Source organism: Morus notabilis, unplaced genomic scaffold, assembly GCF_000414095.1.
Source record: "Morus notabilis unplaced genomic scaffold, ASM41409v2 Scaffold950, whole genome shotgun sequence".
In the NCBI taxonomy this organism is placed as follows: domain Eukaryota; kingdom Viridiplantae; phylum Streptophyta; class Magnoliopsida; order Rosales; family Moraceae; genus Morus; species Morus notabilis.
In genome coordinates, this window is record NW_010363914.1 from 21,497 (window position 1) to 38,203 (window position 16,707).

A 16,707-nucleotide genomic window follows, 5' to 3' on the forward strand; every position below is an offset into this window, starting at 1 on the left:
TGTATTTATTCTGTGGACCATGTGATAAATTGTATTAACACCATCAGAAAAATTGCGCATATGAATCAAGAGATTAGTCGGCATCGAACCTTTAGTGGAGTCGTACGATGTCGGAATTAAATATGTCGATAACTTATCAGGATAAATTAGTCAAGTATTGTAATTCCATAGCTTTGTTCATATGGGTCCATTTGGTCTCAAGGCTAGCTCTAATAAGTGGAAAAATTGAAATTGATGTTGTGTTACATGATTATGTTTAAATAAATTCATTATGTTATTTTTCATTATTTGATAATTGAAAAATAAAAGGAATGAATTTGAATTTTGAAATTAATGGTGATTAATTTAAAATTCAAAATAGAATTTGAACATGATTTGATTTGGCAATAAAAAGGGAAGGAAAAATTCAGAAATCCCTAAGGAAAGAGGGAATTCGGATTTTGATTAAAAGAGGAAGGAAAATTCAGAAATCCCATCTAGGGTTTTGAGTTTTCGATTTTTCCTCCTATAAAAAGATATTATTGAAAACCCTAGTGGTGGCTAAGAAAAAAATATCTCACTCTCACTCAATCCCTAGGGTGGCCGGATTTTGTAACAAAATTAGAAGGAAAATTGTTTCCTTAGGTTTTTGAAAAAGAGCCCACTCTCTTATCCCAAAACACTTAGAGTCATAGTCTTGAATCAACGAGTGGTTTGTGGTGTGATCGTGTTCATAAATCAATGGTCTTGTTTCACGGTAATTCTCCATCTCGGAACGTGAGATAGTGAGATAAGATCTTTGCGGCCATATTTGATCCGATCGTCTTAAAGGTATGATTGTCATTTTATTCCTTTATCTATAAACATATATCATGCATGTATCTCTCGTTGTGATTTATGTTTAATTTGGAATTAAAAGAGATGTGAAATTTTTTTGAAATTTCCGCCTACAAGTTTGTTGTTGTTTAAATGATTTTTCACTTAAAAATCACAACTTGATCCTACATTGAAGTCAACAAGGACATATGCTGTTGCATGACTATTCTGAAGAGATTATAGGTGCGTTTGGAATCCGTTCCAAAATGATTCTGTTTTTTGTATGAAAATGGAAATGAAAACGTTTTCAATCTCAGATAGAAATCATTTCTGAAAATGTGTTTGATAGTTTTATTGAGAGATTGTTTTACGAACATCACTTTTTGATTATTATCCTTAAACATTATCCTCTCGCATACAACACTTATATACAATGTTTAAGGTCACATAAATAGTCACGAAATTTTCATTTGATATTCGTAAAATATTCACAAATATATGCACATAAAATGATGAATAAACTCTTTTATTAAATAATTAATAAGTATCCTATTACATCTCATGCTTCTAGGATACTATTCCCAACAATCTCCCACTTGTCTTAAAGTAGGTGTGTCATGTCTCTAATCCCAAATCCTTCTAAGTGCCGATTAAATACATTCAGTGGCAATGTCTTCGTGAATGGGTCAGCAAGGTTATTCTCCGACGTGATATTCAGAACCGCTACATCGCCTCTATCCACAATGTCTTTGATCATGTGATATTTCCTTTCTATATGTTTCGCACTCTTATGACTTCTAGATTCTTTTAAATTAGCCACCGCTCCACTGTTGTCACAGTAAAGCTTAATTGGCTTATCCATATTTGGAACAACTTTCAGATCAGTTAAGAACTTTCGGAGCGATGTAGCTTCCTTTGTGGCTTCACAAGCTGCAACATATTCAGCTTCCATGGTAAAGTCAGCAATACACTTTTGCTTTACACTTGTCCATACCACGGCTCCTCCATTAAGAGTGAACACAGATCCAGATGTCGACCGTCGACTATCTCTATCCGATTGAAAATTAGAATCTGTGTATCCGGTGAGAGACAGATCTTCTCCGGAATATACTAACATATAGTTTCTCGTTCTCCTAAGATACTTGAGAATACACTTCACTGCAAGCCAATAATCTAATCCTGGATTGGACTGGTAGCGATTGACTACTCCCACTGCATAGTAGATATATGGTCTTGTACACAACATGACATATATAAGGCTTCCCATAGTTGATGCATAGGGATACCATCTCATATCTTCTTCCTGCTGCGGAGTCTTTGGACATTGCTCCTTAGAAAAATGAATACCATGCCTAGAAGGTAAATTCCCTTTCTTAGAGTTCTGCATCGAAAACGTAGACAACACTTTGTTTATATATGATGCTTGTGATAACGCCAACAGCTTTTTCTTGCGATCTCGAATAATCTTAATCCCAAGAACATAGCTTGTCTCTCCCAAATCTTTCATTTGGAATTGGTTGGCTAACCACTCCTTTACATCTGTCATCAATCCCACATCATTCCTGATGAGTAGGATGTCATCGACGTAAAGAATTAAGAAGACCACTTTCTCTTCTTTCCTGTACTTGTAGACACATGGTTCATTAATATTTTGATCAAACTCATAAGACTTTATAGTCTCATCAAACCTGATGTTCCATGATCTAGAAGCATGCTTCAATCCATAAATGGATCTTTACAGCTTGCAGACTTTTTGCTCTTGGCATTCCTCTATGTAACCCTCTGGTTGATCCATATAGATGATTTTCTCAAGATAGTCATTCAGAAAAGCTATATTGACATCTATCTGTCATATCTCATAGTCAAAATATGTTGTAATGGCCAGGAGTATCCGGATGGATTTAAGTATAGTTACTGGTGAGAAAGTTTCCTCATAGTCAACTCCCTCTTTTTGGGTATAACCCTTAACCACTAGCCTTACTTTATAAGTATCTACTTTTCCATCCGCTCTTTTTTTTCTCTTAAAGATCCACTTACATTTAATGAGTTTTACCCTTTCAGGTTGCCTAGGGCAAAGTAAAATAGAGAGTTGTGTGAGAAGTTGTAAGAGTGTTCTGTGTTGTAATATTTGAGTGATAAACACAAGTCTATTTTTCAGTTATAATAATAACTTTTGAAAAACTACCATTGAGTTGTAAAAACTATTTAACAACATGAATTGCTAGTTGTGAAAGTTTAGATATGATATTTAAGTAGTTTTCACAAGGCGCCATTGTTAGCTAATACTGTCAACAATTCTCAAAAACACAAATAATAAAAGCAGAAGTCCAAGAACATCATCCAGCCATAGCAATCAGCTACACAGTTTTGGTGCAAGAAATAACACAAAAATGTTAGGGATTCGTTGTTTAGTCTCTCTAAGACCTTATGCCCGTATAATGATGGAGATTCACAGACTTTCTCTTGAAGGCTAGAGACCCTATCCCTCTGTAGTTTTTAACGTTATATTTTTTTGATGTCTTCTTCCCATCACATAAGACAAATATATAACTGATGGGTAGTTATTTCACTAATGGGTACAATTTTAGAGAAATATATCTGAAGTGGGTTCTTTTTTTATTACTTAAAATTTGTAATTTAATGGGCCACATAATTGAAAAAGTTTATTTAATCTATTTAAAAACTAAAAACGTTTCCAACAAACACAACATGCTCTACGCATTGTGAATATTATTAATGTTTTTACAACATCTGCATACACATCATCTACTACTTTCACGTCATAAATATATTCTTACAACACATCTTGCTTGCTGTAAATTTTCATTTTTTTGTAGTGTGTTTAATTAATTACAAAGATGTAAAATAATGATAAGTGTGAAATTTGTATATAAGAAAAAATGATTAAGAAACTTTTTCTTAGAATTGGACGTAATACTCAAATATTAGACTTGATACGTACCGATATTTGTAAGTATAGTGGTGTTTTAAGGCAAATTTTTCGGTTTTCATGAGGTTTTTTAACGATGTCAGATTTGGACAAAAAAATATGTATTTTTTGAGTTAAAATGGGCCAACGGACAAGACTCGTTGGGTTGTCATGACGTGTGACGTTTTTTGGAAAAATTCCATTATTTAGGCCTCCAAAAGGGCCTTTTTTTTTCTTTTCATTTCTAGTACCTTTTGTTTTGTAATAAGCTGGCCAACGAAATTCAGATTCCAGTTTCAACTGTGTTTCGTTTTTCCTCACGTCCAATAGTTTTTATTTTGATTTTCCTTTCAAATTTTTCTTTTTTGAAAAATTTTCCATTTTTATTATTTTTAATTATAGAATAGATTAGTGTCTTATTTCTGTTTTGCCTATTTATATGGACGTTTTTTTTCTTTTTATTGAAAACCAATTTAGTTGAATAAAATTTTAGAGTTTCCTCGAATTTTCTCTCTTCTGAATGCCAGCATATTTTTTGTGAATCAACGGTTTCTGAAATAAATTTTCTGATATTTTGTGTGAATCAGCAGGTTAATTGGCTACCATTTTAGTTTATTATTTCTTTTTTCGTTTTATCTAATTTTCGCTACATCATCAGCCCATTTCACTTCTCAACAAAATGGTTTGACTGAAATACGATTTTTACGGATAGGATTTTTACTGGTGTTACAAAACAGAACAAAGGGATCGCTTTTTTATGTGATTGGACGAGTGATGCTTGTTCTTGATTTCCATTGGTTGGATGACAAAGCTTTCTGTTTGCAATTGGTTGTCCTACGTAAGAGTATGCTGGCAACTCATATAAATGCAGAATGATGCAGCTGCTTGCTATCTAGCTTACTTGCCGCCGTATTGCTCATGTTTGATTGTATTTCTTAGTAATAAGAATTTTAGGAATGTTCTTCACACTTGAACAATCTGCAATTAGATTTAGTACTGTATGATTTATTTTAAAATGGTCATTTAAATATTTTATAGTCGTTTTGACATCATTATTTTGATTCAGTTTTTACTCCAGTTTTATGCAATTTTAAATTTCCCTCCCAGGCTATGTCAAACTGACCACTGATTGGAGTGCAGTCGAGGTGCCGACTAGAGCTATGGCGAGATTTGTAGCAAGAGTACTTGTATTGTGCCTATTTATGATTTGGTTGCAGTGACGGAATGATAATAAGAATGGTAATGAAATAGAATTGGAATGTGCTGAAATCATAAATTAATTCTTTTATTTGATTGGAGTTATGGAAACAATACCTAAATGAGGATTATGTTGTTTGGTTGACAACGGAATGAAATGAAAATAAATTGTATTTTGACAAAAATACCCTTGATTAATAATCCTAAATAATTTAATATTTTAATTAATTATAATAGTAAAAAAATAATTTAATTATTGAAAAAAACTTTTTATTTGAAGGATAATAATTTAAAAACTATATTTCAATTGTAAAAAAAAATAATATTTGATATTTTTATGTAATAATAAATTATCACAAGCTCAAATATGATAATTTTTTACATCTATCAAGATATGTTCCCTGAAAAATATAACTTTAGCCCCTGACAATAATAAAAATGACAATATATCATTCAACTACATATATAATCCCAAAATATAGTTATATGCCAAGTAAAGCAAGTTCCTAGTTAATACAAACTTACAAAGTGAAGCATAATCCTAATTAGTTATAATATCAAAAGAAAAGTGCGTAGCACATGCACCATTATATCAAAAGAGAAATACATAGCACATACACTACTATTTTCTGAAGAAACAGAAAAATAGCAAAAGTGGGGACTGATGATAGAGCAACTCCACCGTATAATTGGAAGGAGGCAGCATCAAGCCATCCATACCTTCAAGATTAACAAAAACAAAATATTTAGATGAGCGTTGAGTAGAAACATAGGGCCTATTTGGTTTCGTTTTTATTTCCGTTTTTCCCATTTTTTGAGGTTAAAAAATGAAAATGGGTTGATAAAATGCGTTTGGTGCAAAAGTTTTTAAAAATTGAAAACAAAAACTTTTTTGTCTTTTTCTGAAAATTTGAAAACGAATTAAGATCATTTTCTCCGTTTTCGTTTTTGTTTCCTCTCCCATTTGCATCTTTCGAAGCATTTCTCTTCTCACTCTCTCTCTCTCTCTCTCATGAGCCTCCGCCAGCGACCATCCCCACCATCGCGTCTGGGCCCGGCGGCAGCGGCAGGAGACCTGGAGTTGGAGCCGTACAACATAATCCCGGTGCACAACCTGCTCGTGGACCACCCGTCGTTGCGGTATCCAGAGGTTCGAGTCGCGGCGCGGCACTGCGAGCTGTCGGGAACCTCCGTCGGCCGCCATTCGCGCAATGGCTCCCTCACATGGACCCCCTTGATTGGCTCACCCTATTCTTCGACTTCCAAAACGATAGTGTTCAGAACCAGAGGGGCCACCTCGTCCTCCACCTCGCCAACGCCCACATGCGCCTCATGCCGCCGCCAGACAACATCGATACACTCGACGCCGGCGTTCTGCGCCGCTTCCGCAAGAAGTCCAACATTTGGATCTTCGACCGGGTTGAAATGGCCTGTTGATGTTGGGAGCAATTTCTTTGTGACTTCTAGTGGGCATGTGGGTAGCAATTTCTTTGTGACTTCTAGTGGGCATGTGGGTAAGACCAGGTTTGTGGAGCAGAGGTCGTTTTGGAACTTGTTTAGAAGCTTTGATAGGCTTTGGAACATGCTCATTTTGTTCCTTCAAGAGGCCATTATTGTAAAGATCACTTGGAAGTTGAAAGATTGTAATGGTTCTGCGTTTCCAAAGTACAATAAACGGCATTAAAATTTAATGCTATTCTCAAGTTTTTTGTCGTTCATCATGTTTTATATATCATTTTTACTTTTTAGACATATTTTTGAAGATTAATAGGAAGTATGTTTTATATATTATTATTTAAAATACTATTATATGTTTTTAAAAATTAAACCACCAAACCCAGTTTTAGTTTTTTTTTAAACTGAAAACAATCTCAAAATAAAACTACCAAACGCATTTTCAGAAATAATTCCAAAATGGAAATGAAAACGTATTCATTTTCATTTTCATACAGAAAATAAAATCATTTTGGAACCAGTTCCAAACGCACCCATAAAGTCTGCACTTCCCCGAATAATATTCTCCTGAAATATACCAAAAGTGTTCAACTGCAACCGGTGCAATGTCATGACTCCCGGATGCTCAACATATGAGCAACAAGATCAGATCCGACTTTTCTGCATATTACACATGGTTGACATAGGATGAAGTGGAAATGTACAAACAAATTACACATGGTTCTAGCTAGTGGTGGAACTTTAGGCCGGCAGGCTGCCTGAAGCCCGAATTTTTTCGGGCTCGGGCGGGCAGGCCCATATGCCGGTCCGTCCAAGGTGGAAATTTAGGCTCGGGCTTGGGCAGCCCGAATTTTGAGACCATGCCGGAGCCCGCCGCCGTGTAGGTGCCGTCGACCGCCGTCCGCCGGAGTTTTTTTTTGAATTTTTCCGGCCATGCCCGACTGCCCGAATTGCCCGAAAAACGCTCAAAAATCCGACTGTTGCATCCGACCCGAAAATAAGCCCGAAAACCCGAGTTGCCCAAATACCCGAAACCCGCCTGAACCCGCCAATGAAAATATTAGTTGCTACAAATTGGGGCATTCCGAGAATGAAACTCGGGACCTCTTGCACCCAAAGCGAGAATCATACCACTAGACCAAATGCCCATATTTGTTATTTAAATTTTTAACTTATTAATTAAGGTAAACACACAATTCTTTAATAGAAAGAGCAAATTCCTATTTTAGTAGTTTAATATTTTAGTTTTCACATTCTTGACCCTTTTTTATAATCAATCACATGATAAAAGGATTCCTCAAAAAACAATATACACAAGGAAAGAAACAAATTGCCATCACGTTTTTATTATTTTCTATTTTTAAAAATTGTTGTTTCTATATAATGCCGGTTTTATTCTTATAGATACTCGTGTTTTTCTACTCTATATCACTCTTCTTTCTATCTTTATCTATTTTTCTGTTCACAATCTCTCATCATCCTCTTAATTATCCTCTTTTTTCTTCCACTTTCTTCACTCTCTTTGTGACTATATATCAAAGTAACTTTCTACTTGCATACCAAAGTAAATTAATAATTTATCAAAAGTCACTCAATAATAACTTCATCGCTATTTGATATCTCTATTTTAAAATACTTGGTATCTCATTTTCTAGAATGAGAACAAATGAAAACACGCTGACAAGTATGATATGATATAGAGTTTAATATAATCTGATCCAAAATATGGAAATTTCCGTAAAAATATAAATTAAAATGCCCATTTTTTCATCGCGTACGCATGTACTCCAACTCTTTTTCCCTTCAAGAGTCCTTTCCTCCAATCGCGTTTTCCCTTGAGAGTTTTTAATATTGGAATGATGATTAAAACTTTACCGCTCGAAAATGGCTTCTCATTCATTAGTATTAAACAACAAGGAACTTTTGAGGCTTCAACTCAATCAAAACTAAACTTTCGCGTTAAATGATGATCCGATGCCAAGCTCCTCAACTTTTTGACTTGCATGGTCGCGATGGTCTGAATGAACAGTCGATGAGCTTACCAAAACATCATGTTGGATCTTGAGTTATCGACAAAAGAATAGGAATAAAGTTGGAATAGGTGAAAAAATTGTCTTCCCCAGAAGATTAGGTACAAGGTTTTAGACTTATATCATACTAAGGTTAAGGTACCTTCATATTAAGTTCCAACATTTGGCAGAAGAAGAAAGCCACAAGTTCTTGAATTTCTCATTGATGCTGGAACCGAATCACATTCACTTCCAAGGAACTTTCTGACTTTCTGCTTTGCAACTATTTATTTTATTTCAGTAACTTCTATATACAAAGAGGAGTTGTTTCTTCCCGTAGTCAATATGAATAAAATTCTCTTTTTGAGAGATTTTCCTTTTTTTACATTAGACTAAGCACAGTGCTTCAAAAACTTAATTTGCTGAATATTTAAAAGAAGCAGAATGGTGACCACTTGCTAAACACAGCTCTATTAGCTTAAACACTTTCCTCTTTCTGAATTGCAGTTGAAGAAAAACTGTGAAGCTCTTCTATAATATAATTCCAATACTGGAAGGGAAAAAAAAGGTTGTTTTATTTATTTGTGGCTGGACCTAAACCAGGCTGCCTACGTACCCAATAAAGGGATCAAGCCACCCGTAGTTCCTTTACATTCTTACCAAAATCATGTTGAAACATTAGTAGATCTTAGAAACAATAAATATTTTTTAAGTACTACAAAATTAGGAATACAGTGATTAATTTACCTACTATGCCACAGGATCAAATTTGTGCTTGCACAAATTAGGCCAACTCGCTATGCTCTTCGTGTAAATCTTGATCTTGTAATCGGTACTTCAACCATACTACAGAAAAAAGGAATAAAAGTTTATGATTGTGAACAAAAGAAAACCAATATAGAAATATAAAAACCTGATACTTATATTTGTAGGAATTGGATCCTACGTATTAGTCTCCGACACCCTGACAAATATCATCAAGCAGAATCCGCATTTTGTTTTAGCCATGCTACATAAGTATGAAACTTAATCACTTCAAAAAACTTAAATCACTTTTGGAAACTCTTTTAGGCAAAAAAGAAGGGTAAACGTTTTGAGTACTTTGTAATGTTGAGGTTGCATAAGTTCATCATCCAAAACTTTTAGAGAGTATGTTTGCGAAGCTATTGAACCGTGTTCCATTCCGTAGCTCACTTCTCCAACAAAAACCTAAAAAAGAAAAAAAATCAAACTAAAGAACTCTTCCAAAAAGAATTAGATGGCAATAAAATGGTGAATAAAATCGGCATTTTCTAACCAATGTATTAAACTTACATGATTGACTTGCTTACATCTGAAAATTAGACCACTATGAATCATTTGCGTAATCCGATGCATGGAAACTCATGATCTTGAATCAATCCCAACATATTATTTCAGGTGTTCTGTTCACATCTGAAGTCAAGAAAGACAAATGTTTGATCAGGAAAACGTGGATAGAAGAATAAAAAGAACTTTTCTAATTAAGGATTGAAAAGGATTAGCATATAGAGAAACAGATGAAGGATTTTACCATTCCATTACATTTTGAAGAGAAACCAGAGAGCATTTTACTTCTCCAATCCAAATCTGTAAAAACACAATGAGATTCATCAAAATTTTAAGCTCATAGAAAAAAGATGATGATGAAACAAACAGAATTGGCGTTTCATTATCAATAATAGACCACAAAAGTCATCTTGCTTCGGTCCAGAAAGGAATAACTATGCTATGAAAAGAATCATCTTGCTTCAGTCCATCCACAAAAGTCAGATTTCCATATATCATATCAGAAAAAGACCCACTCACAGCTTGAACAGAGAAGAAGTAGCTTGAGTAAGAAAATTAGCAAAGGAATAGCTTTGTCATGTAAGCTTTTAAGAACTAACAACAATGTTCGTCTCTTGATATCTTGATGGTTGTTTGTTGTTGCCGCAGGATAAAGCATTAGTCTAATCCATAGGAGAAAAACTTCACTACTTTTCTGCACAAATTAAAAAAACAAAATGAAAAAAAAAAAAAAAATCAGCAAAATGAGAAACCTGAAATAATATCATACTGCCTTGTGTTAAAGTAAAAGAGACCAAGTTTTGAACAAGCTAACTCTAAGGTGTTTGTTTGCTCCTCTAACTAGTCCAAAAGCACAAAGCCAAATTAAAATTTTCATTTTGATTGGAATTTTATGGCTCGGTTGTCAATAAGCAGCATTGACATATACGTACCTGGAGAGACAGAGGAATAACTATGAAAAGGAATCATCTTGCTTTTGTCCATTCACATGATATATTAGAAAAAAGTCCAACTCACAGTCTGAACAGAAAAGTAGTAAATCATTAGCAAAATTTCGTACTATTTGTGAAACAGAGAAAGTGAGAAGCACAAAATTTTTATTCAGTACGAGCAAAAAAAATTTATGAGGAAAAATGACAAACAAACCATGGAATATTATGAGGAAAAATGATATCTGTACCTGAAGAAGCAGTGGATAAGTGTGAAAGGAATCATCTTGATGGAAAATCGACAAACAGAGAAGAAGGAGCTCGAGTGAGAATATTTTACTTGGTTTTTGTTAGGGCCTGTAGTTTGTTTGACAAGCGTTAGTTATATAAATAAGAGGATGGGAGGGGATGAGGGGCATGTCTGAATTGTGAATTGTATGGATTGTTTTGGGCTTGGGAAGTGGTGGTCTCTCGAATACCACGGTTTCTAGATTTCTTTGTATTATTTTGAAGTTTCAATTTATTCAATGGAGTTTCAGGAGCTCGTTTAGTTCACTGATTCGAGTTTTTAATTTGAGTTAAGATGTAATTTTATGTGAGAGTTTTTTACTGTAGTAAAAAAATTATATGTGACTGTTTCTAAGAGCATTTATTGTAACCAAACTTGAATCGATTAAATGAACAGAATCTCAGTCTATTGTTCATCAATTTTGTTAGAAATTGCTAGGATCCTAACAGTTTTCTTTTTATAAATACTGTTCTAAATCTATAGAACACAATAAGTATCAAGTTACTTACTAAAACTTGAAAATTATTCAGAAAAATGGCAAACAAACCATGGAATATGAGGGAAAATGTGAACAGTGAAATAACAAAAATCTTAAACGTGAAGAAATCACAAAAATCTTAAAGAGGAAAATTAGAAGGGATAATCATGTGTATTTACCTATCTATATATTCATTCTTGAGTCGTTCCAATAGTAGTATATATTATTGCATGCATACCCCAAAACTTTTGAATAAGATGCTGCTGCTGCATGCTTTTATCTTGTCTAAACTTGTCGTATGCTCATCCCTTGATGGATTCTATAAAGATATCAAGTTAAGTTCGAATGAAATCACTTTAGAAAATGAAGATAAGGATATAAACAGAGATCGACACTTATATTGGTAGCTAAGCTTGTAAATATTGAGTTTCGGCTTTCTACCTCAACATCATCGTTGGGATCTGGGCGCAAGTACAGGTCTTAGATATGAGCAATCTTGGGCCAATCCTCGCCTATTGGGCTTTGGCATCTCTTCAATAACATTGGGCATTTCTCTAATTCAAGTGTTTCAAGTGAATTTAGGTTGCCAATCCACTCCGGAAGAGTTTCCAGACTCTTCCAATCATCAATCTCAAGGTGTCGGAGACTGGTAAGGTGTTGAAGACCCTCAGGAAGAGACGCCAATTTATGAATGTCAGCAAGCTCCAGAGAGCGGAGTCTTCCGTTATTCACCAATGGTATCATCTCTTCTAACTCCTCGCAATTTCTAATATTTAACTCTTCAAGTGAGGTGAGATGTTGAATATCTTCAGGCAATGCTCTCAATTTGGGGCATTCCCTTAATTCAAGTGTTTCAAGTGAATTTAGGTTGCCAATCCACTCCGGAATAGTTTCCAGACTCTTCCAATCATCAATCTCAAGGTGTCGGAGACTGATAAGGTGTTGAAGACCCTCAGGAAGAGACGCCAATTTATGAATGCCAGTAAGCTCCAGAGAGCGGAGTCTTCCGTTATTCACCAATGGTATCATCTCTTCTAACTCCTCGCAATTTCTAATATTTAACTCTTCAAGTGAGGTGAGATGTTGAATACCCGGGCTCAGATCCTTCAATTTCGAGCATCTCTCAATCACCAGCTTTTTGAGACAAGAAAGGCTCTTGAACCACTCCGGAAGACATTGTGGATCCTCCCCAATTCCACCAATAGTCAAAGATGTCAATTTAGAGAGAGGAGAGAAAGAAGATGACGTTGTCGTTGGGATTTCAGTTCCAGTAGTACTAGTACTGCATTTTCTACTCTCTAATACTAATACTGTCTGTTCCAATGGCTTCAACCTTGTATTTCTTAGGTCTAGTTTTTTTTCCAAATGTGGGTAAAGCGGCATGCAACTCAGCTGAGGACAATCCAATATTTTTAATTCAGAAAGCCAAGGAGGAAAACAAGGCAACAATTCCCCACTTACTACCTCTCTCCACCATCCCTTTAGATTTGGCAAATCAAACAAGAAAAGTTCTCATAGGGATGGCAGTATTATTGTTGATGAAAGCAACAAGTCCTCCTCACCATTTACGTACTCCAGACACGGCAACCTATAAAGTACTAATTTCTTGAGACGGTGGAATTGATTCAACGGCACTAAATGTTGGCATTTCTCACACGAATCTAATGACAAATTCACCAGATTTGTAAGTGAAGAAAGCCAACTTGAAATCTTGACACCCCCGTATTTGTATAGAGCCAATCCTTGGAGATTTGGATGTGGCTGGAGGGCTTCTAGTGACTTCTCATAACTAACAGGAGCCTCTGTTCCTTCATCATCAGAAATCCATTCCAGTCGCAAGGATCAAAGATATTGTTTTTCCTTTAAATTTGCAGACTCATAGTCTCTTGCCGCGTCATTCTCATGACGCAGATTCCGAATTCTCAAATCCCCTTTCAAGTTGTTCAAGCCCATTAATTCTTTTAGGTCACCTCCATTAATTCTTGATAGTGTCTGAAGATTGGTCAGCTGACTCAATCCGCGTGGCATATGAGTCAATCCATCGCACCTATCAATTTCAAGATGTCTGAGATTGACTAACTTCTTCAAGTCTCTGGGCAATTCTCGTAGGCAAGAGCAACGATTCAGTCGTAGTGTCTGCAGATTCACTAGATTGGTAATCGAATTGGGTAGCATCTTGAAATAGTTACCTGAAAGATCTAGATATCTCAAATGCTTAAAACTGCCTATAGACTTTGGTAGTATTGTAATCCCCGAACGATTCAAATCCAAAGTGCGTGTGAACTTGAAATTTGATCTTACTGCATCAGAAGTTAACCATTTGTTATTCCAAGACTTGTGATCAAGCAAAAGAACTGTCCGAATCTTACGTGCTTGAACCAATGAAGAAGAAATTTTCTTTGGCGAGTTAATACTGGAATCAAAGGAAACATGACGAGTATCCTTGCCAATATTGCCTCCGGAGTTCAAACTTACAGTAGCGCTTTCTGTTCCTGCTACTTCTATGGCGAGATCATGCATGAGATCGTGCATTTTGCAACTTTCTACACCGCCCCATTGATCTACTTCAACTTCTTGAAAGAATGACCTTCCAAGTAATTCCACAAAATATCCGTAGCCCACATCCTCCAGACATTGGTCATCACTTGGATCTTGTAACTCGAGAAGCCCTTGTGCCATCCAAAGTTTTACTAATGTTTCGACCTCAATTCTGTAATCTTTAGGAAATAATCTACAATAGGCAAAACAACGTTTCAAGTGTGAGGTAAGATTATCATAACTCAATTTGAGTATTGATAAAATGCCTTCTTTTTTTTCTTGTGATATTTTGGAAAATCCCTTATAAAAGGACAACCACTCTGATTTTGAACTTTTAGAAAACAACATGCCTCCTATAGCTCTTATCGCGAGAGGAACTCCTCCACACCTTTTCACAATCTGCCTCCCAATATCCACAATCTCGGGGTCTCTCTCCTCTTCTTTTTGTTTAAAAGCCATCTTTTCAAACAGAGACCAAGATTTTTCTTCATCTAAGATCCCTAATTGGTATGGCTGGACCGATCCAGTAGTCGCAGTCACCTTTTTACTCCGAGATGTTACTACAATTCTACTCCCACGTGATCCACTTAATAACAAGTCTTTAAGCGTTGACCATTCTTCGCGTTTTTCCTCCCACACATAATCTAGCACAAGGAGATACCTCTTTCCATTAAGTACATTCCGAAGCTCGTTTTGCAATTGATCCATTGAATCATTATCTTTCAAGTTGTTGTTATTTTTAGTTGCAGACTTGATAATTTGTTGAAGAATTAACTTCAAGTCAAAATCATCAGAAACACACACCCACATCTTTGGCTCAAAATGTTGTTGGACCGTCTCCTCATTGAAAGCAGTTTGAGCAAGTGCGGTTTTTCCTAGCCCTCCCATGCCCACGATGGGAATGACAGAGACATTCTCTTCCAATTCACCTTGTTCCAACAAAAGCTTAATAATTTCCACTCTATCCTCATCCCTACCAATAACCTCTTCTTGACGGACAAACAAATAAGTTTCTCTCCTTCTCCTAGCAGAGACCGCCTGATTATCTTCGTGACGAACTTCTAAACGGAAGTTTCTGTCATTGGAAATAGTATCTAGTTTCTTCCTTATTTCCCTAATCCTACAACCCATCTTGTGCCGAAAAGCAAGTTGGTTTGAGGCAGAGAAGAAAGTGCATACCTGCTTGACCATTTCACTTCCTGCAGGCATCACTCGTCGTCGCAAAGCTTCGGTGTTGAACTCGTCCAACAAGTTGTCGGCATCATCAACTACACCCCCAAGCCTACGGAGCCAGTTTCTGACTTGGTGGCTGTTGATCTGCTTCTCCTCAGCATCAAGAAGCACATATTTGATGGTTGAAATGGTATCATTAAGCTGATCAAGATCGTCGTTGACCCCCCAAAGCAATGCAATCTCTTTCACAGCAGCAGATCCCAAGCCCCCGACGATTTTATCAGCAATGGGAGTGTAATGACTGAGAAAATCCCAGACCTTAAATAATACAATTTATGTATTTAAGCCAAGAATTTTCTTAGACAAATATTACGTGACTGAAGGATTTATGGAATTAATATATGTATTCCTAAATTCTGTAGTAGATTTCATGTTAAGTTCATGTTTTCGATCAAGTAAATTCGATCGATAAATTATCGTCGTACTTTAAGGCGGAATAATTTTCAGTACAAGTATAATTTGAGAATCTTAATTTCAAGAATCTCCAAACACAGCATGATGTTAGCAACGTATAAAAAAAAATGCACTGACATTTTAAAAGAAGAGAAAATCCTTAATTGCCAGACAGCTAGGTTAAAGTCAGAAGATAAATACCCATAGTAGAAGGGTACAATGTGAACTCGGGAGTTGACACCGTAAAAAACAACGTCATTTCCGGAAATTAACACAGGAAAGTTAAATTTAGAATTTGTTCAGTCTAGAATTAATTTCAAGACTGGAAACAGTTCAAGATATTACGCGAATAAGAATTTAATGTGATATCCAAAGCAGTCAAGGATTAACATTTAACTGTAAATAAACAGTAGAAAAAGGAACCGTCAGAAATGGAAATGAATTCCTGTCAGCTAAGTTACTTTCTTATAGTCAGTATAATTTTTATCAGTTTCAAAGGGAAACTTAAGAAAGTGGACCAAAGTACAAGGGGTAGGATTTATTTTTCTCTCTTTCCTTCTCCACTTTGGCCGGCCATGCATAGAAAAAATAGAGCCAAAATTAGCTAGTTGAGTGCGCTAGGGGATTACATGGTAAGGTGTGATGGGATTGTGTCAAATCAACTATTGGACATAAATGTTTACCACACTTCCTTCTTGAAGCACACCACCGGCCATGCATAGAAAAAATAGAGCCAAAATTAGCTAGTTGAGTGTGCAAGTGGATGACATGTTAAGGTGATGTGATTGTAGTGGTTGAAGGGGAATTAATGGCAAATTTGCTTCTCCTTTTCTCCTTCCAAAACCGGCCAAGAAAGGGGGACTTTAACTAAAAATTTGGTTGAATGATGGAGTGGAATTGGTGTTAAAAAAATAATTTCCAAGTTGCCTATAAAAGGAACCAACATAGGATAAGCTTCATTTTTTTTTCTCTCCTAGTTTTTTCCCCACTCAAAAATCCGGCCACACACTTTCCATTTTCTCTTAAATATTTTCTCCCACTCTCCCAATCTTGATCCACTAGCACACCATAGAAGAAGAAGGACATCAAGGGATTCTAGGAGGAGACTAGTCAAGTATTCCTCTAAGGGTAAAGAAACTCTAAATCCTCTCATT

At 35.7% G+C, this 16,707-nt stretch overlaps 1 protein-coding gene and 1 long non-coding RNA gene across 3 annotated transcripts; both read right to left on the reverse strand.

Moving 5' to 3' along the window:
* Positions 1-9,137: 9,137 nt before the first annotated feature.
* Positions 9,138-10,956, reverse strand: LOC112092913. Of its 2 annotated transcripts, none has more exons than XR_002902818.1 (7): positions 10,874-10,956; positions 10,626-10,713; positions 10,293-10,387; positions 9,938-9,993; positions 9,700-9,819; positions 9,487-9,594; positions 9,138-9,231 (listed from the first exon to the last, which is right to left on the reverse strand). It is a non-coding gene; the product is annotated as an uncharacterized LOC112092913 (long non-coding RNA). The 2 variants fall into 2 exon arrangements; XR_002902817.1 differs by lacking the exon at positions 9,138-9,231 and adding an exon at positions 9,332-9,394.
* A 2,275-nt stretch (positions 10,957-13,231) lies between these two features.
* On the reverse strand, positions 13,232-15,812 carry LOC112092914 (putative disease resistance protein RGA3). The gene is made up of 3 exons (XM_024170210.1): positions 15,808-15,812; positions 14,316-15,401; positions 13,232-14,120 (listed from the first exon to the last, which is right to left on the reverse strand). The coding sequence occupies exons 1-3, from the start codon at positions 15,810-15,812 to the stop codon at positions 13,232-13,234; spliced, it is 1,980 nt and encodes a 659-aa protein (XP_024025978.1).
* Positions 15,813-16,707: the final 895 nt, after the last annotated feature.